Genomic DNA, 26,695 nt, shown 5'->3' on the forward strand with positions numbered 1-26,695 from the left:
CTTGTCTGGAATTTTGTGTTTGTTTTTCAGTTAAAAGGGATTGTTCATGTTTCTTCTTATGGTCTCTAATCACTCTTCTACCTATTCCCTGTATTTAACACTGCAGCCTGCTCCTGAAACATTTGCATTTGGTCTTAGCTGACCCATAGCACCATTTCTCTCAGCTCTCTGTGTTGTTGGAGACAGAAACCAGATTTTGTAAAGACCCCAAAAAGCCAGAAGTAAGGATATGTGTATCAGTATTTTTCTTCTAAGTAAGAAGCCAGGAGTTAACAGTTTACTCCTATAGGCACAATGCTATATTGGGGAGGAGGAAAGCTGTGGTGAGTAAATGTAACAAACTTTCCTTTCTGTTCCATGTGGTTCTTAGTATTGTGGTTACCTGTGGCATTGCATACAATTAACTCGTTTACAGATTTTGCACAAAGGCATTTTGGTCAGTATATTTTTGTTACATGTCTGTGAAGAAATTATGGCCTGTGATATTTTGTTATGCTATCTTACTAATGTAGTTTGTATACATTTTCTATATTGTAAAGTATATTCATATGAATCTGGTAGGATAATTTGTTATTTTTATTTCTTTCAGCTATGTGTACTCCTTTCAGCCAAGACCTTTCACCAGTGCAGGGGATAGAAGATTCATTCCAAAAACTTGTACTGAGAAGATACGAGAAATGTGGATATGAGAATTTACAATTAAGAAAGGGCTGTAAACATGTGAATGAGTGTAAGGTGCAGAAAGGAGTTAATAGTGGAGTTTATCAATGCTTGTCAACTACCCAAAGCAAAATATTTCAATGTAATACATGTGTTAAAGTTTTTAGTAAACTTTCAAATTCAAACAAACATAAGACAAGACATACTGGAGAGAAACCCTTTAAATGTACAGAATGTGGCAGATCATTTTACATGTCACACCTAATTGAACATACAGGAATTCATGCTGGAGAGAAACCCTACAAATGTGAAAAATGCAGCAAAGCCTTTAATAGGTCGACATCACTTACTAAACATAAGAGAATTCATACTGGAGAGAAACCCTACACATGTGAAGAATGTGGGAAAGCCTTTAGACGGTCCACAGTTCTGAATGAACATAAGAAAATTCATACTGGAGAGAAACCCTACAAATGTGAAGAATGTGGCAAAGCCTTTACAAGGTCCACAACGCTGAATGAACACAAGAAAATTCATACTGGAGAGAAGCCCTACAAATGTAAAGAATGTGGCAAAACCTTTAGATGGTCCACAAGCCTGAACGAACATAAGAATATTCATACTGGAGAGAAACCCTACAAATGTGAAGAATGTGGCAAAGCCTTTAGACAGTCCAGGAGTCTGAATGAACATAAAAATATTCATACCGGAGAAAAACCCTACTCATGTGAAAAATGTGGCAAAGCCTTTAACCAATCCTCAAGTCTTATTATACACAGGAGCATTCATTCTGAACAAAAACTTTACAAATGTGAAGAATGTGGCAAAGCCTTTACTTGGTCCTCATCCCTTAATAAACATAAGAGAATTCATACTGGAGAGAAACCCTACACATGTGAAGAATGTGGCAAAGCCTTTTATCGGTCCTCACACCTTGCTAAACATAAGAGAATTCATACTGGAGAGAAACCCTACCCATGTGAAGAATGTGGCAAAGCTTTCAACCAATCCTCGACCCTTATATTACACAAGAGAATTCATTCTGGACAAAAACCTTACAAATGTGAAGAATGTGGCAAAGCCTTTACACGGTCCACAACACTGAATGAACATAAGAAAATTCATACTGGTGAGAAACCCTACAAATGTGAAGAATGTGGCAAAGCTTTCATATGGTCCGCAAGCCTGAATGAACATAAGAATATTCATACTGGAGAGAAACCCTACAAATGTAAAGAATGTGGCAAAGCTTTTAACCAGTCCTCAGGCCTTATTATACACAGGAGCATTCATTCTGAACAAAAGCTTTACAAATGTGAAGAATGCGGCAAAGCCTTTACTCGGTCCACAGCCCTGAATGAACACAAGAAAATTCATTCTGGAGAGAAACCCTACAAATGTAAAGAATGTGGCAAAGCCTATAACTTATCCTCAACCCTTACTAAACATAGGAGAATTCATACCGGAGAGAAACCCTTCACATGTGAAGAATGTGGCAAAGCCTTCAATTGGTCTTCATCCCTTACTAAACATAAGATAATTCATACTGGAGAGAAATTCTACAAATGTGAACAATGTGGCAAAGCTTTTCATCGGCCCTCAACCCTTACTGTACACAAGCAAATTCATACTGGCGAGGAACATAGTTGAATGACATTTCTAGTTCTCTCTTCTAGTGTCTTTAAACAGCAAATAAATTGAAGAATATTGTTCCCATATAAACTTTTATTATTTTTCTTATTTTAAATTTTTAAAAATTTCTGTAGGTACATAGTATGTGTATATATTTATGGCTTATTTGGGTTATTTTGATACAGGCATATGACATGTAATTATATCAGAGTAAATGAGTTGTTCATCACAAGCATTATTCTTTGTATTACACACAGTCCAGTAAATATACTTTATTTAGATTTTATTTTATTTTATTTTATTTTATTTTGAGACAGAGTCTTGCTCTGTCACCCAGGCTGGAGTGCAATGGTGCAATCTTGGCTCACTGCAACCTCCATCTGCCAGGTTCAAGCAGGTTCCTGCCTCAGCCTCATGAGTAGCTGTGACTACAGGCACGTGCCACCATGCCTAGCTAATTTTTGTATTTTTAGTAGAGATGAGGTTTCACAATGCTGGCCAGGATGTTCTCAAACTCCTGACCTCATGATCTGCCTACCTTGGCCTCCCAAAGTGCTGGGATTACAGGCATGAGCCATCGCACCCGGCCACTTTAATTATTTTTAAATGTACAATTTTTTTTTTACTACAGGTCGTTTTATGATTATAATAACTATATAAGTATAATTCACACATGTATAAGTCATTAATGCTTTTTAAAAAGTTCCATATTTATCTTTGAACATGCAGTATCTCTTTCTGCAAATAAATACAGACTTTGGTTTTGATTGACATGGAGTTAAATATGTAAATGTATTGCTCTAAAGATAAAATTTAGGTGTAAGAAAATTATGGGACAAGCAGTTGTGTTTGTGTGAGAGTTTGTATCTATTTTCCAAAGAAAATTGCAATATTGGAACAAAGATTATTTTAATAAGGTGGATAATTTACTAGGAATCTAGAAACCTAAAACATTCTGAAATCAGATCTATATTGTATTACTGTAAAATTTAATGGACCATTGTTGAGACTGTCCCCATGCAAATTCTGTTATTTGTCTGTTACTCATGCTAGAAGCTATAATTGACTTCTTTCTGATATTTTTTTTATTTTTATGAAGTATTATGTGAGCTGGTCAGAAATTACAGTGTTATAAAATTTAGTAGTACACACAAAATTTTTAGATGCAAGTTCACAATTTATGTATTAAGTTATATTTTAGTTAGAACATTTCATTTTGTTGCTTTAATTGGGTAACCCTATATGAGCTGTTTAATTATGCCTTTCACTATTTATAATTGACATAAATGAGTTTATTGTGCCAATTTGTTCAGGTAAGTACTGGGAAAACTTTATAATTCATGGGATGTTTTGATAAATATAGTAAACATAAGAAAGTACTGGGTGTGTAATAAATGCTCCATAATTAGCCATAAATAATAATCTTTCTGGAGTGAGTTTGTAGCTCCAAGTAAGAGAATGAAAATGTATATAGTGAAGAAATGGCAGTCTGCATTTGGAGAGAACATCTGTTCCCAGGCTGCAAAACTGACTCATTCTGAATTTAAAGAGTATCTCTGATTTTATTTTCTAATTATCTTCAGTTTGGGGATAGCTGTGTTTATTCCCAGCTATGTATGCCTCACAGCCCTTCTTCTTTGTGTTATGGCTACAGTCTTCTCACTGTTCTCTTTTTGCCATGTAATTTCATAGACTTTCTACATTCTGATTAGAAGTTTGAAATTTTTAATGTGGTAAATTGTTTTTAACTGAAGTGTTTGAGGTTATTTATAGCTTATCAATGCAATGTTTAGATCACTTAATTGAGATAAGTCATTTACTGTCCACAGGGGCATTGGTGGAACATGAAGTGAAACACCAGGACCTGGTTCTGGAATTATGGAGGGCAACTCCAGTCCCCAGTGTGGGCCCCAGCCTCTGGCACACTGGTGCATGCCAAATGTACTCCTCAGACCACCACTACTCTGATCAGGGCCCTTGCTGCTGTCACTGTTGTCATCTGTGCTTGCAGTCCTCTGGTGCCTGGAAGTTCTGTTCTCCAGGTAGCAGATGACTTTGCTCCAAGCATTCACATCTTTTTATTCCATCTGTACAGGAGTACTTTATAATTCTGAATGTCTTCTAAACATCATTTTACTTAAGATAGCTCATATAAATGGGATGTATACTCTTTGTCACTATGTTTGTGGTATATTTCACTGAATATGATGTCTTAAAGTTTTATGCTTATTGTAGCATGGGCATAATTTGCTGTTTGAAGGTACAGCCATATTCCATTGCCTACGTATGCCATATTTTATCCATTTATCAAGAAACTTAAGTAGCTATCACCTTCTTATGGGGGGAGCGTTGGAAAATGCTCTTAAAAATGTGTATGCAAATGTCTATTCCAGGTCCTGCTTTGCATACATAGATTCCCAGAAGTATACCTGGATGGTATAATTTCTCTTTTCTTTCTCTTCTTTTTCTTTCTTTCTTTTTTTTTTTTTTTTTGAGATTGGGTTTCACTTTGTCACCCAGGCTAGAGTGCAGTGGTGCAATAATGGCTCACTGCAGCCTTGACATCCCAGGCTCAAATGATCCTTCCACCTCAGTCACCCAAGTAGCTGGGACTACAGGCACATGCCAGCATACCTGGCTAATTTTTGTATTTTTTCGAGAGATAGGGTCTCACTGTGTTGCCCAGGCTGAACTCAAAATTCTGAGCCTAAGTAATTCTCCCACTTTAGCCTCCTAAAGTGTTGAAATTACAGGCATGAGCCACAGTTCGTTTTTAATATTTTGGAAAACCTGCATCCTACTTTTATTGAGGGCTGCATTATTCTTTTCCACCAGCAGTGCATAGAGGTTCCAAATCCTACATACTTGACAACATTGATTACTTTTTATTTGTTGAATAGTGGCCATTGCTAATGGGTGAGACTTCAAGATTTTACTTTGCATTCTTCTCATAAGTGATTTTGATTGTCTTTTCAAATTCCTCTTGGTCATTTGCATAACTACTTTTAGGAAATGTCTTTGAAGACACTGGTCCATTTAAAAAAAGTTATTCACCCTTGGTGGTGGTTATGTTTCAGAAGTCAAATGGTGAATGGCATTTGTACTCCACTTAGTGTTTCCCTTGATGTGTGGATGTGCAGAAGGTTTTGAAAGTTTGATATAGTACCTTTTCTAATTATCTTATTGCTTCTGCTTTTAATGTGATACTCCAAAAGCCATCCAAAACCAATGTTACTAAGCTTCTCCCTATATTTTCTTCTAAGTGTTCAAGAGTTATGTCTTTTTAAGTTTTATGTTTAGTGTATGTAAAATGTTTTGTGTGCATTGAAGAGAAAGGTCCAAGTTCATTATCTTTCTTTCTTTTTTTTTTCATTCATTTAGACGTTGAGTTTTCTCACACCATTGGTTGGCAAGTCTGACCTTTTCTTCACTGTTTGGTCATAGTAACCTAGTAAAAGATTATTTGATAATATTTGCACAGGCTTATTTCTGGGTTCTTTGTTCTGTCATGTGTTTGTTTTTTTCTTTATGCCATTACCACATTGGTTTTATTTTTGTAGCTTTGGGATCTGTTTTGACATCATGAGATGTGGTATTTCTTTGTTCTTTTCTAAAGCTGTTGGCTATTCATGTACCCTTGAGACTACACATGAATTTTAGAATTATATAAAATATCTCTGCCAAATAAGTAACATTGGAATTTTAATAAGGATGACATTGAATTTGTGCAATACTCAGAAGTATTGACAGCTTAACAATATTACATCTCTTGACGGAGAAACATGCATTTGTGTCTGTGGTGTGTTTGTGAGTGTGTGGATTGGCATCAGAGATAGTGCTGAGATGCAAGAGAAAGAGTTCAAAGTGTTTCCTTGGCCTTTCTCTGGTCTCCTGCACAGCTCGTATCCACTGGTTAGCCTACCTTCAACTGGTTTATCTTCTTAGATATATCATTGTCAAGTTGGTAGGACAATAAAAATTCCTTTCACAAGTTGAAGACATTTGTCTACTTTTGGTCCAATCTCACACCCAAAGACCCAGAAAGTTGGAAGTTAGGGAAGATAAATTCTCCATGGTAGATTTGTAGGTTAATTTGTTTTATTGAATTGTGTTTTTATTTTCTAATTTTTTGGCATTGTGTCATTTAATCAGAACAAGACACCATGTATGTTTTATCCTTGCCTATATTTTCATGTCCATATAAAATGGAAAGAGAACAAAAGAAAGAGACATAAAAAACAAAGGAAATAATGTAAAATGAGAAGAGAGGATAAAGGAAGCAAAAAAGAGGAAAATGCAAGTTTAAAAGTGCTAGAAATTAGAACTAAGAAAGCATCTGGGCTGTGTAATCACCATTTTGTTGTACAAGGCCCAAACCAACAGGTCCTCCTGAAACAGAGATATCAGACTGCAAATAACTCCTGAACATTTTCTATTTTTACGGTATTTTATTCTTTCCCTAAGTTACCTCACTTTGTGTTGTCAGCTGAAACTAAACCCAGATATATTCATTTGTATTTACACTGCTACGAAGAAATACCTGAGAATGGGTAATTTATAAAGGAAAGAGATGGCTGGGTGTGGTGTCTCACGCCTGTAATCCCAACATTTTCAGAGGCTGAGTTGGGTGGGTCACAAGGTCAGGAGTTTGAGACCAGCTTGGCCAACATGGTGAAACCCCATCTCTACTAAAAATACAAAAATTAGTCAGGTATGGTGGCTGGCACTGTAATCCCAGCTACTCAGGAGGCTGAGGCAGGAAAATCACTTGGATCCGGAGGCGGAGGTTGCAGTGAGCCAAGATCATGCCAGAACAGCATAGGGGAACCACGCCCACAATCTAATAAGCACCCGTGAGTTCCCTCCCCAAATGTAGGGATTACAGTTCAGATTACAATTCAAGATCAAATTTGGGTAGATACACAAAGCCAGACCCTATTATTCCACCTTTGGTCACTCCCAAATGACATGTTTCTCACATTCCAAAACCCAATTATGCCTTCCCAACATATCCCCAAAGTCTTATTTCAGCATTAACCCAAAAAGTCTAAGTCCATAGTCTCATCTGAGACAAGGCAAGTCCCTTCCTATGAGCCTGTGAAATCAAAAGCAAGTTAGCTACTTCCAAGATATAATGGGGGTACAGGCATTGGGTAAATATACCCATTTCAAATGGAGAAATTGGCCAAAATAAAGGGGCTGCAGGCCCCACCCAAGTCCAAAATTCAGTAGGGCAGTCATTAAACCTTAAAGTGATCTTGTTTGACTCCATGTCTCACATTTAATTCACACCGATGCAAGAGGTGAGCTTTCACAGCCTTGGGCAGCTTCACCTCTGTGGCTTTGCAGGGTAGTCTCCCTCCCTGCTGCTTCACAGTCTGGTGCTGGGTGTCTGTGACTTTCTGGCACACAATGCAAGCTGAGGGTGGATCTACCATTCTTGGTTCTGGAGGACTTTGCCCTCTTCTCACAGCTTCAGTAGGCAGTGCCCCAGTGGGGACTCTGTGTGTAGGCCTCAACTCGACATTTTTTTCTGCACTGCCCTAGCAGAGATTCTCCATGAGGGTTCAGCCCCTGCAGCAAACTTCTGCCTGGACATCCAGGTATTTCCACACATTCTCTGAAATCTAAACTGAGGCTTCTAAACTTCAATTCTGTGTGCCTACAGGACCAACACCATGAGGAAGATGCCAAGGCTTGGAGCTTACATCTTTGAAGCAATGGCTCAAGCTGTACCTTGGCCCCTTTTAGCCTTGGCTGGAGTGACTGGTATCCAGGGAACCAAGTCCTGAGACTACACAGCAGGGTTTCCTGGGCCCAGCCAATGAAATTTTTTTTGTCTCCTAGGCCTCCAGGCCTGTGACAGGAGGGGATGCCACAAAGATCTCTAACATTCCCTGAAGGCATTTTCCCCATTGTCTTGGTGATGAACATTTGCTCCTCACTTCTACAGCCAGCTTCACTTTCTTCTGAGAAAATGGGTCTTTTCTACCACATCATTAAGCTGTGAATTGTCTAAACTTTTATGCTCTGTCAACTTTTGGATGTTTTTGCTGCTTAATTTCTTTTGCCATATACCATAAATTATCTCTCAAGTTCAACCTTCCACAGATCTCTAGGACAGGAGCAAAATGCCACCAGTCTCTTTGCTAAAGCATAGCATGAGTCACCTTTATTCCAGTTCCCAACAAGTTCCTCACCTCCACCTGAGACCATCTCAGCCTGGACTTCATTGTCCATCACTACCAGCTTTTTGGTCAAAGCGATTCAACAAGTCTCTAGGAAGTCCAAACTTTGCTACATCTTTCCGTCTTACAAGTCCTCCAAAATTCCAGCCTCTGCCTGTTACTCAGTTCCAAAGTCACTTCCACATTTTTGGGTATCCTTATAGCAGTGCCCCACTGCGTCAGTACCAATTTACTGATAAGTTTATTTTCATGCTGCTGTGAAGAAATACTTGAGACTAATTTGGAAGAAAAGAGGTTGCATTGACTTAGCGTTTTGCATAGCTGCTAAGACCTCAGGAATCTTATAGTCATGGTGGAAAGGGAACCACACACATCCTACTTTACATGGTGGCAGGAGAGAGAAGTGTTGTGCAAAGGGAAGAAAAGCTTCTTACAAAACCATCAGATCTCGTGGGAACTCACTATCATGAGAACAGCATAAGGGAATTACCCACATGATCTAATCACCTATGATATCTCTCCCTGAAAATGTGGGGATTGCAATTTGAATTAAAATTGAAAATGAGATTTGGCTGGGGACACAGAGCCAGACCATATCATCAGATCTCTAACAATATTTTACTTCGTTACTATAATCCAGGTCCAAATAATAAAAATAAAAATGTTTTCTAGTCATGGTTGTTTTGTTTAAAGTAGCCTGGGCAGATTGATCAATTGTTATATGAAGTTGGGACAGAAATCATTTATTAGCATTCTGAACCGGGATCCTGGCCAAGAAGAGAAATTCTCTAGAAAGGAGCCAAGGGGTACATATATAAGAAAAATTCTTGGCCAGGTTCAGTGAAAATCACAAGCTCTCGTGAGACAGAATTCTGGCTGGCTCTGTGGACAAAAAGCCCAACTTTGGGGAATTCAATCCAGGACCTATCTACCTTCAATCTTTTGCTGACCTTTGGATGGGGTTGTTGTGGGTTTTTTTGTTTGTTTGTTTGTTTTTTTACAATCTGGCCACTATTTTGTAGGGTGACTGTGGTTTGCTGGGGCTCCACTCCAGGCCCTAGTCACCTTGGATTTTCCAGTACCTGGAAGTATCATCAGGGAAGGCTGAAAACCAGCAAAGATAGCAGCCTGCCCCTTCCTCTGGCATCTCCATCCTAGGGGGATACTGACCTGTTCCCTGCCTGAATGCATCTGTAGGAGGTGGCTGGAGGCCATGGTTTGGAAGAAAAAGTCTGGCTGTGTTTTGGTAGAGCATCTGTGCTGTTGATAGATGCAGGAGGCAGATGAGGGAACCTGCCCAGGTCTTGTCTGCACAAGCCCACAATAAACTGGAGACCCACCAGTGCACTGGGAGAATGGGATGGAGCCAATGGAAAGTTCATGCTTTGTGCAGGGGGAGAGGAACCTGGCCTCTTTAGTTCCTATGTGGTGGCCTGGTGTTCAAGATTCCCTCTCACTTTGCTCTTTGCTGAGAGGTTGGTTTTTTTGTTTGTTTGTTTGTTTTCTTTTCCTTTTTACCCAATAAATTCTGCTCCTCACCCTTTAGGGTGACTGGGAGCCTAATCTTTCCTTAGTATGATAAGAACTCAGTTTTAGCTGAGCTAAGGAGAAAATTCTAAAAAATGTTGGTGCCCAGACATGGGCCTTGAGGAAGGGCAAGATGCAAACCCAGAATCTTTTCCCCTTTTGCTTCTAAGCCTTTTCATCCTTGTACTTCTGAGAATAGAGGAAACAGCACACCAACCCACCCCAACAGTCGCAGGTGCACATGAGATGGACCAGTGAATGGTCACTCCCCTGCACCCTCTGGGTTGGAGCCAGAGTGCATGGCTTGGGCAGTGAGTTCTCTGCCACTTATCCGCAGTTTCTCCCCCTCCTCTGACCAAGGACTCCAGCTCTGTTCGAGCCCTGGAGAAAATAATCCATTTGCATAAGAAGCTTCCCTGTCCTACCCTTAAACCTTTTTTACTCATTTTCTCCACGCCATTAGCAGTTAACTTTTAAGTGAGAGGGTTTTTCCCCCTCTTTTAGAGAACATGTTACTAGGCCAGTACACCAAGTATCACTGTGTATATTCTCTGTAAAGTTTTAATTATTTTAAAAAAAAGTTGTGAAGTTGGTCCTAAGCTGTATACAATCTGGTGCCCTTTGCATGTCTTCCTGTTTGGTCAGTAGGGATCTTTGCTGCAGGCCTCCATTTTGTTTTATGTCCTTGGGAGCATGACCTGTAACCACATGGCAATATTTTGCTTTAGCCTCTGCAGTCTGGGTTCAGTCCTGGGTAAAGGAATGAGTACTTGTGAGTTGGTATCTGTGTGACTGTTGCCATTTGGTGATTATCTTCTCTTCATGAACAACTCTTGAGTTTTATCTTAAACCTTCCTTTTTCTGGGTTGCCTTTAAAGGTTTTAGATTTTGTGGCCAGGCGCGATGGTTCACGTCTGTAATTCCAGCACTTTGGGAGGCAGAGGCAGCTGGATCACGAGGTCAGGAGTTTGAGACCAGCCTGGCCAAGATGGTGAAACCCCATCTCTACTAAAAATACAAAAATTAGCAGGGCGTGGTGGTGGGCACCTGTAATCCCAGTTACTCAGAGGCTGAGACAGGAGAATTGCTTGAACTCAGGAGGCAGAGGTTACAATGAGCCAAGATTGCTGTACTCTAGCCTGGGCAACAGAGCAAGACTCCATCTCAGAAAAATAATAATAAAATAGATTTTGTGAGAACTGCTAACCCCTTTGAAACTCACAGTTAAATCATAACCTTAATTGGTGCTTGTTGGTTTCACCTGTACAGTTACTTTTAGGAAAGTCTGAAAGCCAGAAATATTGGCTGCTTGGCACAGCTAAAGCAGGTAATGGGGAATTTAAAAGAATTTTCTTAAAGTACATTCAGCTTAATTAAAAGTGCATATCCAAATTTCATATATATATATACACACACTTGTGTATATATATATGCGCACACACACACATATATATATATATACACACACACACACATATATATATATACACACACACACATATATATATATTTTGTTTGTTTATTTTTTTTGAGACTGATCTCACTCTGTAGCCAAGCTGGAGTGCAGGGGTGTGATCTCGGCTCACTGCAACCTCCGCTTCCTGGGTCCAAGTGATTCTCCAGCCTCAGCCTCCCGAGTAGCTGATACTACAGACGCATACCACCACACCCAGCTAATTTTTGTATTTTTAGTAGAGACAGGGTTTCACCATGTTGGCCAGGATGATCTCAATCTCTTGACCTTGTGTTCCACCTGCCTTAGCCTCCCAAAGTGCTGGGATTACAGGCATGAGCCACCGTGCCTGGCCCAAGTTATAGGTATATTTAAAGACATTTTTTTTTATTGGACCTTGTTTTGCTGAATTCTCAGTTTTCTCCATTTTCTCCATTTTGTTTTTCCACTCTTAATACATGCATGAGAGGCCAATAATCTAATTAGGAGATTGGGAAACAAAACATCTTATAGCTACTGGATTCTTTTTTGCCTATCTGTGTAGTTACATATGTGCTATATCTATGTAATGTCTATTTTTTTTTTTTTTTTTTTTTTTTTTTTTGAGACGGAGTCTCGCTCTGTCGCCCAGGCTGGAGTGCAGTGGCCAGATCTCAGCTCACTGCAAGCTCCGCCTCCCGGGTTCCCGCCATTCTCCTGCCTCAGCCTCCCGAGTAGCTGGGACCACAGGCGCCACCACCTCGCCCGGCTAATTTTTTGTGTTTTTAGTAGAGACGGGGTTTCGCCGTGTTAGCCAGGATGGTCTCGATCTCCTGACCTTGTGATCCGCCCATCTCGGCCTCCCAAAGTGCTGGGATTACAGGCTTGAGCCACCGCGCCCGGCCGTAATGTCTATTTTTATAAAGCTGTAATTGACCTAGAGAAAAACGAGTTCTTGCGTCAGATATTTTTTGAAGGGAAGGTAAAAGCTGTGGTACATTGAAGTTCACAAGACTTTAATCATTGAGAACTAAAAACAGACTTAGCAATTATTGGTAAAAAGCAGAAGTCGTCAAAATACACATTTTTGTTTAGGGTTAAAGGATTGTTCTGAATTAGATAAGACAAAGCTAAAAGTTTAAATGAGTTATAAAAAGTTTCTATAAAATTCATCTTGCCAAAGATTTTGTCTATGAACATTAAATTACAAAGGGTATTATATATTTTTTTGGTAAATTAAGCATTTAAATAATAGCACAACAAGGTACTCTTAAGGCACTAATCTGCTCTTTAGAAAAATTTGTGAAGTGTTATAAAAGGGCTTTACTTTTGTAAATTTTTTAAAACAATTGTGACAAATAACATGGTAATCTGGAATTATTTCATAACATCAAGTGTTTTAAACCTCTAACATTTCTTCCCAAAATCAAGCTTCAGTTTCAAAATTGTCTTTCCTCATGCCTGACTTTTGAATGCTACAGAGCGCCACTGGAGTATCCAAAAGAGATAAACCGGATTATTTGACATATTTAGTTACGTGGGATTGCCAAAATGGTGTTCAGTTTTCTTTAGGTTATATTTTGGTAAATGATACTAATCTAATATATGTTCCAAAATTGTATGGGATTTCTAATATTCTAATGTCTTGAGTATATGCTACCAAAATTAAGGTTTTTATGTTAAGTTATTATAAACCAGAGAGATTATCAAACTTCTTTGTCAATTGTGTTTCTGACTATAACTACCCTGGACATTTTGTTATTCAAAGACGATCGTTGTCTTGTTTAGATCCTTTTCAAGAGATGGTTTATAAGAAGCTACAGAACTGTTACAGGTGCTCTCAAATGCAGGTTTCCAAATAACTTTGGAGATCATGACATTGAAATAAAGTTTACAAATATCAAGCAGAACAAGAGTTAGCTAAATGGACTGAACTAATAGAAAACTGAAATTATTATTATTATTATTTTTTACTTATGCTTGGACCATTGCTAATTCTTATTTTGTTTTTCAGAGTCAAGGAAACTTATTTTGAGCTATTTATAACCTTTAATAATTGAGTAAGGTATACTCCTATGAAGAAAATTTGGAGCACATTTATCTTTTTCTCTCTGCCTGGCTTCTCTAGAACTTCAAAACTAGTTGTGAGTATTCTTAACTTATGACAATATAGTTGTTTGCATCAGTGCAATAAGAATTCATTTTTCTTTTTCAACAGGATACAACTGGAGAAACTGGTTGTTTCACCAAGGCTTTGACTGGAAGGGTACATTTCCCTTTAAGGAGTTAAGCTTGACTTGTAGAGATGATAAAAGCCTCTTGGAAAAACGGGCCTTATACTTTGTTACACAGTCCCCATACAAGGTTCCTAACCTGCAGTGAGTAAAGAATGTCACTTTCCAACAGGCCCAGGAGCCACATGCTCTTGGGACCTCAAGAAGAGAGGAGTTTACCCAACTCACAGGTATTTGAGAATATAAACCCATGGTTGGACTTAGCTTTGGAAAGTCCTATCTGAGATTCTTTGTGGTACAGAGTTCCATCAAAGCCAATCTAAAAGGCCTATATAGAAATAATTATTCTTGCTGCATTTTATGCAAATAATCAGGCCAAGTATATGACTGAAGACTATTTTGCAAACAACACTGTCCTATCATGGTTTTTTGTTTGTTTGCTTTTTGTTTTAGATGGAGTCTCATTCTGTCACCCAGGCTGGATGGCAGTGGCACGATCTCGGCTCACTACAACCTCCGCCTGCCAGGTTCAAGTGATTCTCCTGACTCAGCCTCCTGAGTAGTTGGGATTACAGGCACACATCACCATGCCCAGCTAGTTTTTCTTTTTTTTTTTTTTTAATAGAGATGGTGTTTCACTATGTTGGTCAGGCTGGTCTCAAGCTCCTGACCTCATGATTCACCTGCCTCAGCCTCCCAAAGTGCTGGGATTACAGTTGTGAGCCACCACACCCAGCCCATGGTTTTTTAATACAAATGGGAGAAAAATTCTTTTTTTTTTTTTTTTTTTTGAGACAGAGTCTCGCTCTTTCACCCAGGCTGGAGAACAGTGGCATGATCTTGGCTCACTGCATGCTTCACCTCCCAGGTTCACGCCATTCTCCTGCCCTAGCCTCCCAAGTAGCTGGGACTACAGGTGCCCGCCACCACACCCAGCCAATTTTTTGTATTTTTAGCAGAGACGGGGCTTCACAGTTTTAGCCAGGATGGTCTGGATCTCCTGACCTCGTGATCTGCCTGCCTTGGCCTCCCAAGAGAGAGAAATTCAGTTTCAATACTTATCATCATTAAATTCTAGACTCATTGGTTGTCTTTAAGTTTTTGCCTACATTTTAGATTAAACCTGCTTATTCCTATAAACCAACCATCAATCTCTGGCTACAGCTCAGAAGGAACAAAAGGGATGGGTAATGTAAAAACCTGGATCAACATTCTAGTTCTGGGCAATTATTATGCAAATCCTGTCAGGTGGTAGGAATAAATAGGGTGCCCACCCAAATCTTAGCAAGCATAACTATAGCCACTAGTTATCTGGGTATGTCATAAGATATCCTTTTCTCTCCCTTGTTAAAGGAGGACTCAGTTCCACAGTTTCACCTTAGCATTTAGCTTATGACAGTCTGTGCAACCACTCAGAGACACATTTTTGTCCCAATCTCAATTCCAATCTTCAGGTCAACGCCCTAGGAAAGAAAACTGGATCTGCGGGATTAGGAGGCAGATGATAATGGAGATTAGAAGGCACAGTGTAGGTGAGCACGACTAATTCCTGCTGATTAAGACAAACTTCCAGTTTCATAGATAAAGGTAATCTCTCGTACCCATGGCATAAATGAGGTTTAGGGAACTCCAAACTCCTGACAGCAGAGCATACAGGGTGTATGGGGGTAAGAGCGGATATTCCACCCCCTAGGCCTCCCTGTTAATGTGGGTAAAAGCCACATTGACACCCATGGGCAGCATCCTGTTGCAGTCACCAGGACTTAGGGATACAAGGATGGAAGAGGTAACGAAGATGCTCTTCCTTTCCTCCCTCACATACTCTGAGTATTTTCTAGGAAGAGAAGAGAACCAGGGATGCCTGCTCCCCTCTTTCTAGATGAGTAGCCATTCATCTTCAGTCTGAACCTATTTTGATTGCATTCTGAATCCCTGGGACTCCTTTGAGAAAAAAATGCCTTTTTTCCTTTCTCCTCCTCTGTCCTCTTCACTGACAGGTAATTGTGTCTCTGTAATATGGGACACTCACTTCAGATGCATCCTCCAAACTAGGAAAAGTTAATTTTCAAAACCTTAAACTGGTTGGCTTAGGACTGGGCTGACAAAAGGGTTTGCCAGAAGACTGACATGCTGGCAAAAGCATGCAAGTTGTTTTGCCAGCTGGGCTTTTGGCCTCCCTCTCCCTGTGCAAACTGGTAAAAGGCTTTGGGATTTTTAAGCTGTCCTTACCCCCACCACAGCTTTGTTTTAATACATGTTTTCTAATAACCTGGTTTGTCTCTTCAGCTTCAGGCCATCAAAGTCCAAAACATTATGCAAACAGACTGGAGCCTCAAACAATAACCTTTTCTTGCCAGGAACCCTTAGATAGGCCCCTGAGGGAGATCAGACTGCTGTTTTCTGAAAACAGTACCCCCTGTCAGCAGGAAGCAGTTAAGATTGGTCTTCATCCTTATCTTTATTCTAACGGCAGTTAGATGTACTTCTTTAGGGTGGAAGATGATAGATGCAGGAGGCAGTTGAGGGAACCTGCCCAGGGCGTTGTATGTGTATGCCTGCAATGGACTAGTTACCCACCTGCACGCTGGAAGAGTGGGGTGGAGCCACGGAACGTTTACACCTTTTGCAGAAGGGAGGAGCCTGGCATCTTCAGTTCCTGTGTGGTTGCCTGATGTTCAAGATTCCCTCTTGGTTTGCTGAGAGTTGTTTTTCCTTTTTCCTTTTCACCCAATAAATTCTGCTGCTTATCCATCAGTGTGTCGGTGAGCCTAATCTTTCCTGGTCATGTGACAAGAACCCAGTTTTAGCTAAGGAGAAAATTCTGAAACACTGTGTTGGGGATTCCTTCATCCCCTGATTGGTTTGGGCACTCCAAGTCCCACAGGCTTCATTGGCTGAGATACACAAACAGCAAAAGTGATAGCCCACCATGCCCTCCTGGGCATTCCATCTCAAAGAAACTAGAACTCTGATGGACTTAGAACATAAACAGGGGTGGTAGGAATCTCTGGTTGGGAGGACACTCCCAGTAAGGAGGAATGAATTGGGGTCCCATTTAAAGAAAAAGTCAACCCATGCCTCAACAAAACAGCAATGCCAATGGTGAGGCACTACCTCTACCCTGGTCAGCTTGGACTCTCCAAAGCCTGCTGGCTGGAATGACTGAGTCACCCAAAAGACAAAGATGGCAGCCTGGCCCCTCTCCCTGGGCACGCCATCCCAGACAAAAATCAGAATTCTGACATAGAATATGGGTGGGGGTGCCTGGAGGCCCCTGCTGGGAGGAGTCACCCAGTGAGCGGAATGACTTGGAGTCCCATTTAAAGAAGTTGGCCACATGTTCGTAAAGCAGCTGTGCTGTGCTATGGGGTTTCTTCCTCATTTGGATCATTAGGACTCTTCAAAGCCCACAGGCTGCAATGGCTGCATTATCCAAAGAGCAAAAATGGTGGCTCACCTCTCCTGTCAGGGAGTCTCACCCATCTCAAGCAGGTGCTACTCTGTTGCCAGTGGCTGTCTGGAATTCTGAGCCAGTGGGTTTTATCTTATGAGGTGCCATGGAAGTGAGACCAACAGGAATTTCTTAAGCATGTACTTCAAGAAAAAAATATTTTTGTGTCTGAAGTTAAAAATGAAAGAGGAAGAAACTTGATTTGAGAGCTGACATGTCCTTTCCTCAGGGTTGTCAGTCCCTGGCAGGCTTTCACTCACAACACTCTAGAGTTCACAAAATGTTCCTATATCCCATCTCCTCTCTGATCTTTATACCCTGAGGCTGTGCAGAATAGGGGCTTGAGTCCCATTTTGCAGATGAAAAAGCTGAGGCTCGGAAAGAAAAAGATAATACACAAAGTTTGAGGCAGAGCTGGAACTAGAACACAAGATTCTCAAACCAATACTTTTCCCATCATTAAATCATTCCTAGGGCTAGGAATCCATTAAGACTCCAAAAGATAGAGCACTATTCAATGCATCCCATCAACATTAGACCTTACCCACCCCAGAAAACTAAGCAGCTCTGGGACCCTGAGGTGGAGAACTCAAAGGAATGATGCCTACATTTGCACATCTGATCTCCAATCCAAACTGCCACTCAGCTACAGAACCTCACTTTCTCAGCCTCAGCCTTTTCTGCTGTAAAATGGAACTACAGAAGGCATCAAAAACCTAAGGATAAGGGCAGAACTCTACTCTAAATGCAGGAGTGACTGTAAGGTGGATAGCACTCCTTGACTTTTGGTTTAAACACATGGATAATATGTTGTGTTTCTTTGTGTCACCTCCGTTGTGTCTGGTTCATGGATCCAGATCCTGGGGGCTTCTAACCAACCCTTTGCTAACTGATGGATAGATAGATGAATGGGTGAGTAGATGAAAAGATAGATATAGAAAGACGGATGGATGTGTGGATCCTCAGGGGAAGCAGAAAGAAGTAAACAGGAAGTCAAAGAATGAGGTGATGATTGACGGATGGAGAGTCCATGCATGAAATAGAGGCATAGTCTCCAGACCTCATAACTCCACCCAGCCCCAGCACAACCTACCTTGGGGTAGCAGTGACATGCTTCAAATGATGCCCTCAGTCACCATGACAGCTTCAGAAGGTGCCATAGATCTGGAGCCAATCATAGCTCATAAGAAAGGCGCAGACAGCCAGCAGAAAAACACCCAGCATGATAAAGTGCATTTTGAAGCTCTTCTCATCTGCTATGGCTTCTTGATCAGGCCCTAGTCTATTCAATGCTGGCCGAGGGGGTGCATGTCAGCCAGGATACACACCGAGACAGGCTCACAGGTGGGGGACAAAGCTCCGGAATAAGCAAATTGAGGCTTAAAATTAAAGGGAGAGGCCGGGCGCGGTGGCTCAAGCCTGTAATCCCAGCACTTTGGGAGGCCGAGACGGGCGGATCACGAGGTCGGGAGATCGAGACCATCCTGGCTAACACGGTGAAACCCCATCTCTACTAAAAAATACAAAAAACTAGCCGGGCGAGGTGGCGGGCGCCTGTAGTCCCAGCTACTCAGGAGGCTGAGGCAGGAGAATGGCGTAAACCCGGGAGGCGGAGCTTGCAGTGAGCTGAGATCCGGCCACTGCACTCCAGCCTGGGCGGCAGAGCGAGACTCCGTCTCAAAAAAAAAAAAAAAAAAAAAAAAAAAAAAAAAAAAAAAAAAATTAAAGGGAGAGTAAGACCCCTTCAGGTCCAAACACAGTCCCTGGACCCACAAGTTCAGCACAGCAAGAGGCAGAACAATTGAGTGGACAAGTGCACCCACCCACCCACTCACCTTCTCTCCTCACCCTCCTGCCTTTTCTGCAGGCTAACCAGTCCTGTAGGGCATGTATGAATATGAGTGAGAGAGTATGCAGGAAAGAGAGAAGGGAAGGTCACCAGGGCTGGACCCAGGCAAGGCTTTGACATCACCTTATTTGCCTACTATAGGGATGAACTAGGTGGACACATGGCCGTATTATTACACTATATTAATACAAATACACCTTCCAGCCCTGGGAAGCAGCATACAATTCTGTAGCTAAGAGATGTTAGAATGCTGCTGGAGGATTCCAGGATCTCACAGGCTAGATTTCAGAGTTCTGAATTTTAGACTTTTCAAGGACATGTGCCCATCTGGGGTTCAGGCATAATCGACTATATTTACTGATGGTGACTGTGTGCATGCCACCATAACATGTTACACCATTAGCTCACTTAAGGGACTCCATGAGGCAGGTACTACTATCTTGACTTTACAGAGGACACTGAGCACAGGATAGTAACTTCCCCATGGTCACACAGCTGGAAATAGCAGAGCAGCTGGAATGTGAACCCAGAGTCTGTGTGCTTAACCACAGTGCAATCCTGCATAACTACAGAACAAGCTTATATGTGTGAGCTCTGATGACAAGGCAAGCTGACTGGGTTTAGATCCTGGCTCCTCAACTCTGGGCAGTGTGGTCTTGACCTGGCTGTGCTTCAGTTTCCTCCTCTGTAAAATGAGCATAATAACAGTGCCTTCTAGGTTTGGAGCTGTCCCCAGGTTTAGCCTCTCTGTGTTTTTCTGTCCCCTTCACACTCTGGCCACCATCCAGTCCTGCTTATAATAAGCTCCTCCCATTCCACACCAAGGCTCTGGTAAATTAATGTCTGTGCAGGGTGTGAATGACTGACAGTAACTAAATTTCCTAGCAGCCTAATCCAGAAGGATGCCTTACTAAAAATAATATTCTAATTTGGGATAAATTTTAATTGTAATTAATTCCTGGGGACAGGCTGGTGAAAAAATTTCCTGGGGACAGTCTAATGTAAAAAATCCATTTCCTTTACAGGATTACAAGAAAATAAGAACTATCACTATCTCTAAAAGACAATGTTCACTTGCAGTGTTTATGAGGTTAAATGTCTGATGCAGGATAAAAGACTTTCATTTGGCTCCTTGACTTTCTGGGTTTTTGGATTTTCCTGTTTTTGGTCATCACTTTCTCTCTCCTCCTCAGCATGGCTGTGCTTGTTCCCTAACCCCACACCTGTGCTCACACCAGGCCTTCTGCCTGGTAGTCCAACCCACAGACCCTTTTTCATTTTTTTTCTAGACAATTAAGTTGAGCTCATGGTGACTTTTAATATGCCAGTCAATATTAATAAAACACAAGTCAAAGACAAATGCAAACATTTTACGTCAAAATCAGTGAGAAAAAATGGACAAATTCTTTTTTTTTTTTTTTTTTTTTTGCAAAATACATTAGCCAGTATTAGTAGTCAAATGGCTAATCACAGACAAAAAAATCTATTTTGTAAGAAACTTGGAATGTCAGAAATAATTCTGGCATTACAAACAGCTGTGTAGAGGATCACCAAGATGAGTTTATAAACACATACACATGAGAGAAACCAGGCAAAACATTGAACAGCAGACTAACAATACGATCAAATACAAAACTGGGAAGGAAGGAGAGGTATTTTTCTTTCTTTCTTTATTTTTTTTTTTTGAGACGGAGTCTCACGCTGTTGCCCAGGCTGGAGTGCAGTGGCGCGATCTCGGCTCACTGCAAGCTCCGCCTCCCGGGTTCCCGCCATTCTCCTGCCTCAGCCTCCCGAGTAGCTGGGACTACAGGCGCCCGCCACCGCGCCCGGCTAATTTTTTGTATTTTTAGTAGAGACGGGGTTTCACTGTGGTCTCGATCTCCTGACCTTGTGATCCGCCCGCCTTGGCCTCCCAAAGTGCTGGGATTACAGGCTTGAGCCACCGCGCCTGGCCTAGGAAGAGGTATTTTTCTACGAGTCAGAGAAGTATATCACCAGAACAAAATTAGAAAACTCAATAATTATTGTACTGGATTAATACAAAATTCCAAAGCTTTAAAGTTCAAAGAAAAAAAAAAAGGCCAATAGCTGCTTTTCATCAGGACCAGCTGTACACTTTACATATTTGTTTCAAAACGAAGCCTATTAACAACAGTGATTGTTTATGCTACAAGTTTACAGCAAAGACAAAACTGAAATAGCAAATTCATAAGGCTTTAGAATTATCCCATGTCTCACGCAATGCCTACAAACTGCTCCCAGTTGGATATACAAGTATAATTCACTTAAATATATATATATAATATATATATATGAGTGTGTGTTTGTGTGTGTATAGAGAGAGAAAGAGAGAGAAATTTCATACACAGATACATTGAAGGCTGAGTAGGAATGAGTGGTTTTAGCATTTGCCTTATTGAGAGAATATGTTTGTCATCATTCCCTTGAGTCCTTTCTTCAGGTCACCAAGGGAAAAGATACCTTCATTACAGTGCGACAGCACACTGAGAGCAACACACCACCACAGCGGTTAATTTTGGAAAGGCTACGTTAATATCCACCAGTGACTGACATTTTACAGAAGACAGACTGGTAAGACTATAGAAAAGCCTGAAAAAGTTATGGTCAAAATACGGTTTTCAACTGTAATTCACAAATAAAAGTCCTAATCAGTAAAACCACTGACACCAATAGAAAGAGTAATTGCAAATTGGATTCTAGCAGTGATTTCGACCTAGCTTGCTTTTCTCATAGTGTTTTTTGTGGGGCGAGTAGGTGGGAAATGAGTAGTTTAGTACACTGGAAGGCTCTCAGAGCACTTTGTTTTCTTTCTAATAAGATGTTCTGTTCCTCTGTGTGGTGGACCTAGTGGCCTCTGATCAGTGAAGAGTGCTCCTTCCTCAGCTGCAGCTTTTACCATCTATGCTCTCATGAGTTCTTTTTGTAAAAGTGTATTTTTGAACGTTTCAACATTCAATCCTATACATAGCGGTTCTCTACTCTTCCTACAAGCGGACAGCAGCAGTGAATGCTTTATGACGGCCATTGCTGAAGGTCTTCTCTCTGAATCTGGATGAATCATAACTTTGAACAACTCTGTAAATTCTTGGGAAAGCACTTGTGGTATCCGAGGTAATCTATTCTCTCTGATTCCATGGCACTGGTCTCCATTCCTGGGAAGAGCACAGACCAGCAGCACAGACAACTGTGAGGGCAAGTGCAAGATATCTAAAAAAAAAAAAAAAAAAAAAAAAGACCATCAGTCTCTTCAACTTGTGGGTTAGGGATCGTTGTTACATGCCCACAATCACGAATTATGCCCAGTCACCTTGATCTCCTTCAGAGGCAGCACTGGGGATTGAGGTTTGAGACATGGAAATACTACAAGGTTTCTTAGTCATGTGAATCAAAGACATTGAATGAATATACCTCAAGCCCCGGCCAACACGCAGAAGGAGATCCTTCAACTCTCCTTCTTTAAAGTAACTCATGATTCGGTAATTTTCACTTATAGCATCAACTAAGCTTCCACCATCACGATATCCATTCTATGGAAGCATACGAGCATCTGCCCAAGCAGACGAGTGTCAAACTACCCGAATGCGGTCCGAGCACTGTGTGAGCTCTTCTGTCACTTCTCTCAAAGGGTTCTGCTCATCAACAGAGCCGGTCAGTGACTTTTCTGATCTCTTAATGGCATAAATCCAGCCTCTCCACGCTGTTAAAACACAGAATCAAATTCTGCAGAGCCCATTTTCTCTGGCTCATGAAATTCTGCCGTAGGCCGAGAGTTCACATTGCTTTCAGTAACTGCAATTCTCTAAACAGGTGTTTCGTCTTCAAACTCATCACCACCGGGTTCCATGTCTTCACCACAGGAGTCAATCCCAGTACCTGCTCGCTCTACCACGACGCTGTCCCAGCAATGACGCGACACAGAATCCGGAGAGAAAAGGTGAGTATTCACTGGAGGAATGTGTCGTAGATCAAACCCTTTTTCCTGATATTTCTGTGTCTCTCAAGAAGGAACTAAGCAGAGGTGAGCAGACTCTGGGTGTGTGGCGCTTGCGGGAGGCCTGCGCGGGGCACCGGGGTCCCACAGGGACCAGCAGACGCCCCCGCGCGCCCCGCAGGCCCGCACTAGGCTTTCCCAGGGCCTCAGCGCCCCGGCCGGGAAGAGCCGCCCAGGAAGCAGGCGGCCGCCGGGCTTCGACTTGCGACGAGGGGCCGACCCGCCCTGTCCCGTGAGTCGCCCCTGGCCCTCCGCCCGCCCCTCCGCGCTGGGCAGGGCTCCAGCCGCTTGTCCTCCAGCTCCCGGGCTCCGCGGGGCTCCACGCGGGTGGCAGCGGCCAGCGGTCCCCTGCAGGGCCGAGTCCTCCCTTCCCTCCTCCTGCTCCTCCTCCGCGCCGTCGACGAGGGCGAGACCAACTTGTGCCGCAAGGTGCAGGCGGCCCGGGCTGCGGCGGCGGCTCAGGAAACGCATGGCCCTGGGTTCGGGGCGAGGACAGGAGAGCCCGGCTGCGAGGTCGGGACCCTGAGGTCCAGGGGCGGTCCGCGGCGTGCAGGTCCCTGACGGTTCCTCTGCGCTGCGCTGCGCTCCGGGCGCGCGGGATGCGGGCAGCGGCGGGACGGGCCGCACAGGCTGGGCGGCCGGGTTCTCCCTCCCGTTCCAAGGGCAGGCTCTCCTTCACTCACAGCCGCCATCGCCAGCCCTCAGCTCAGTCCCGGCTGCACTTGAGAGTTCAGCGGATTACTGGGGAAACGTGTGTAAAGTGCATTGGAAATGATGGATCGTCGGCAGGTTCCCTCCGGTTCCCTCTGCCCAGCTCTTTCGTCTCCCTCCAGCGCAAAGCAGGGAACAGACGAGAAGAGCCTGTCGTCTCCCAGCACAGGGCATGCTAACCGGTGTTTTCAGGATCCTTGGAGTGGGACCATCCCCACAGGACCCTCGCGAGGGAAGGGGAAAGCGCACACCGATTTGACAGATGCAGAACCCCCACCTCCTGTGGGCCACCTCCTGTGGGCCCCACCTTCAAGACATAAGAATCCAATTGCTTCTCATCCCCCATGACTACTCATTGCCTGGTGTTAACCCCCTTCATCCCTCTCCCCCTAACAGATCTCCACTTCCATTGTTGACCCCGAAGTCCCTTTGCAACCCAACATTAGGTGAAATCATATCAGTGCTCTGCACAGAACCATGGACTGGCTTCCTGTCTCATCAGAGTAAAAGCCAAAGGCTTTAAGATGACCCACAAGGTCCTGGAGAATTGGCCCATGCTGTCTGAGCATCACCCCTCTGAGTTTGCCTCCCACCGCACCTCCTCTCACTTGCTTCCCTCTGGCCACCCTGACCCTGTGCTGTTCCTGGAACACAGGGACTCCCCAGGCCCCCTGCACCTGCTGTTTTTTCTGCTTGGACTGCCCTTCTTCCAGAGAGCGGCATAGCTGCCTCTAAAATTGCAGAACCTCCTCCCCCAGGGGTTCCCTGTCTTCCTTTCCCAATCTCTTTTACTCCATAGTCCTCATCACCATCTGTCACACTATGAACATTATTTATTCGTTTTGTCTGTTTTCTGTCTCCCCCAACTAGAACTCAAGCTTCCACAGGGTGGGGACATTGTTTGGTTCACTGCTATAACCCCAGGGACTACAACATGGTAGGCTCTGGACATATATGTGAATGGAAAAACGGAGTCTAAATGCCTGGGAGAAGGAGGTGGGAAAGGAAATACAGGCAGAAAACGTCCTGGGGTTAAGGCATCTGACATTTTTCACGGAGGTTACGCAAGGGAGAGAGAGAGGAATCAGATGTTAATTTTCAGTTAGGTAGAGAAAGACTCAACGGAGAAATAATTAGCATCTGGGTGAGTGGCAGGGGAGACTGCTGACTGAGAGGGGCTGGGTTAATGTAAAGACATCCACGGGAATGGTTCGCCAGCCCACTCAGAGGCTAACAGAAGCCCAGGGGGGGCCAAGGAAAGCACAGAAGAGGCCTGAGTTGTGAGGGTCCCTGACAGCCGAGCCTCTAGTGGCCGGTGCAAGATGGGGTCTGAACAGTGGGTGAGGAAACTGGACAGTTGGACCCAAGAGGAAAAAGACCAGGAAGCAAAATGGAGCCTACTGGAGGCTACAGAGTGGCAGAGCTGGCACTCATGTGGCTCCTTGGTTAGGCACCCTGCCTTGGTTAGGCACCCTGGGGAACAAGGAGCCCCACTCAGTGAGGCCACTGCCACTTGGAAGCAGACAGTGGCTCACACTGGTCAGGAGACTGTCTCCCTCTGTGGCTCAGTGTTCTCTAAGGTGCTGGTGACCTTGAGCAAGTCATCGTCCCTGCTGTGAGCTTTCAGTTAGGACATAGATCAGTGGATGAGTGAGAGACAGAGACAGAGAGAGAGCTGTTTCTGTGCTTCCTGCCCCTTCAGTGCCTGCCTGATACAGTGGTGCCTCTTGGTCACACCTGCTACTCATTAAGTCACCTTTCCAGGGGGAAATTCCTCACCTTGGGGATAGGAGGTTCCATTATTAACCCTTTAGGAATTGCAGAGGGTCTAATAAATCTGTGTGTGGCCATTTCAGGATCCCTTCAAGCCTACACCTCCAGACCCCTAGATCACCCTGGGTTAATACTGGGACAGGAGGGAGAAGCAATGACAGGAGAGAAAGAGAGGAAAGGAGGAGGCACAAAAGGGGATCGATCTGCAGTTTGGTGATGGGAGAGGGAGAGGGTCACAAAAGATCCTGGAGGTGAGGAGTTAGCCCAGGGAAGAGATTAAGAGAGGGAAGGCAGTGCAGGGGCCCCAGTGACACTGGCCAGAGCAGAGGGCACAGGGGAGGGAGTGGAAGAGGTGAGAAAGTTAGAAAGGAAGGGAAGGCCCAGATCAAACCTCAAGGCCCCTTTCTCCGCAGACCAGTGTGAAGGTTGTCACTATTCAGAGTCCCAGAGGGCTGTGATACTGGTTTCCAACAACTCAATTTGGCCCAGTATCTGAGCTGAGAATAGACTCCAGGGTCCTTGGGCAGAAGCAGGGAGACCGATTCTGGCCCCTCACGCTGTGTGCCAGGGCTACTGTGACAGTGATGCAGGCCTAGGTGGGAGGACCCACAGTGACGTTGGCTTTGTTCCCTGGATTTTCACATCTCCAAGGCAGTTTTCTCACCCATCAAATGAGGACACCACCACCTGTTGCAGAGCATCTTTGAGGAAGACCCAGTGGCAGAGGACCTGGCCCATTCAAGGAAAATATCTTGGGCCCCAAAGTCACTAGGCTAAAGGGAAAATTCAAGCTGGCAACTGCTTAGGGCAAACCTGCCTTCCATTAAATTCAAAGTCATCCCTCTGCTCACTGAGATAAATGCATATCTTATTTCCTCCTTTAAAAAAGCTAATCAGAAACTCAAAAGAAGGCAATGGATTGTCTCTCACCTACCTATGACCTGGAAACCCCCTCCCACTTCCAGCTGTCTCATTTTTGCTTGGATTTGTCCCACTTTTCTGGACCGATCCAATGTTCATCTTACATATGTTGATTGATGTCTTATGCCCCCCAAAATGTATGAAACCCAGCTGTGCTCTGACCACCTTAGGCACATGTTAGGACCTCCTAAGGCTGTGTTACAGACATGCATCCACAACCTTGGCAAAATAAAGTTTTTAAATTAACTGTCTCAAATGTGGGGGGTTCGGAGGGAACAGAACAAAGGCAATGGGGGAGTGAAACA

The 26,695-nt window shown here is 43.1% G+C and overlaps 1 protein-coding gene across 2 annotated transcripts in view; it reads left to right on the forward strand.

Moving 5' to 3' along the window:
* The window catches only part of LOC102138755 (uncharacterized), a 45,259-nt gene extending 28,832 nt beyond the window's left edge, over positions 1–16,427 (forward strand). The window contains exon 4 of one of the 2 annotated variants that reach the window (XM_005554235.5): positions 590–16,427. In XM_005554235.5, coding sequence (XP_005554292.3) covers positions 590–2,310 — 1,721 coding nt within the window. In that variant the 3' untranslated portion in view covers positions 2,311–16,427. The remainder of the gene's footprint in view (positions 1–589) is intronic. The other variant, XM_074039153.1, reaches the window with a different exon arrangement.
* The last annotated feature ends 10,268 nt before the right edge of the window (positions 16,428–26,695 follow it).

The sequence above is a fragment of the Macaca fascicularis genome, chromosome 5 (assembly GCF_037993035.2).
Source record: "Macaca fascicularis isolate 582-1 chromosome 5, T2T-MFA8v1.1".
In the NCBI taxonomy this organism is placed as follows: domain Eukaryota; kingdom Metazoa; phylum Chordata; class Mammalia; order Primates; family Cercopithecidae; genus Macaca; species Macaca fascicularis.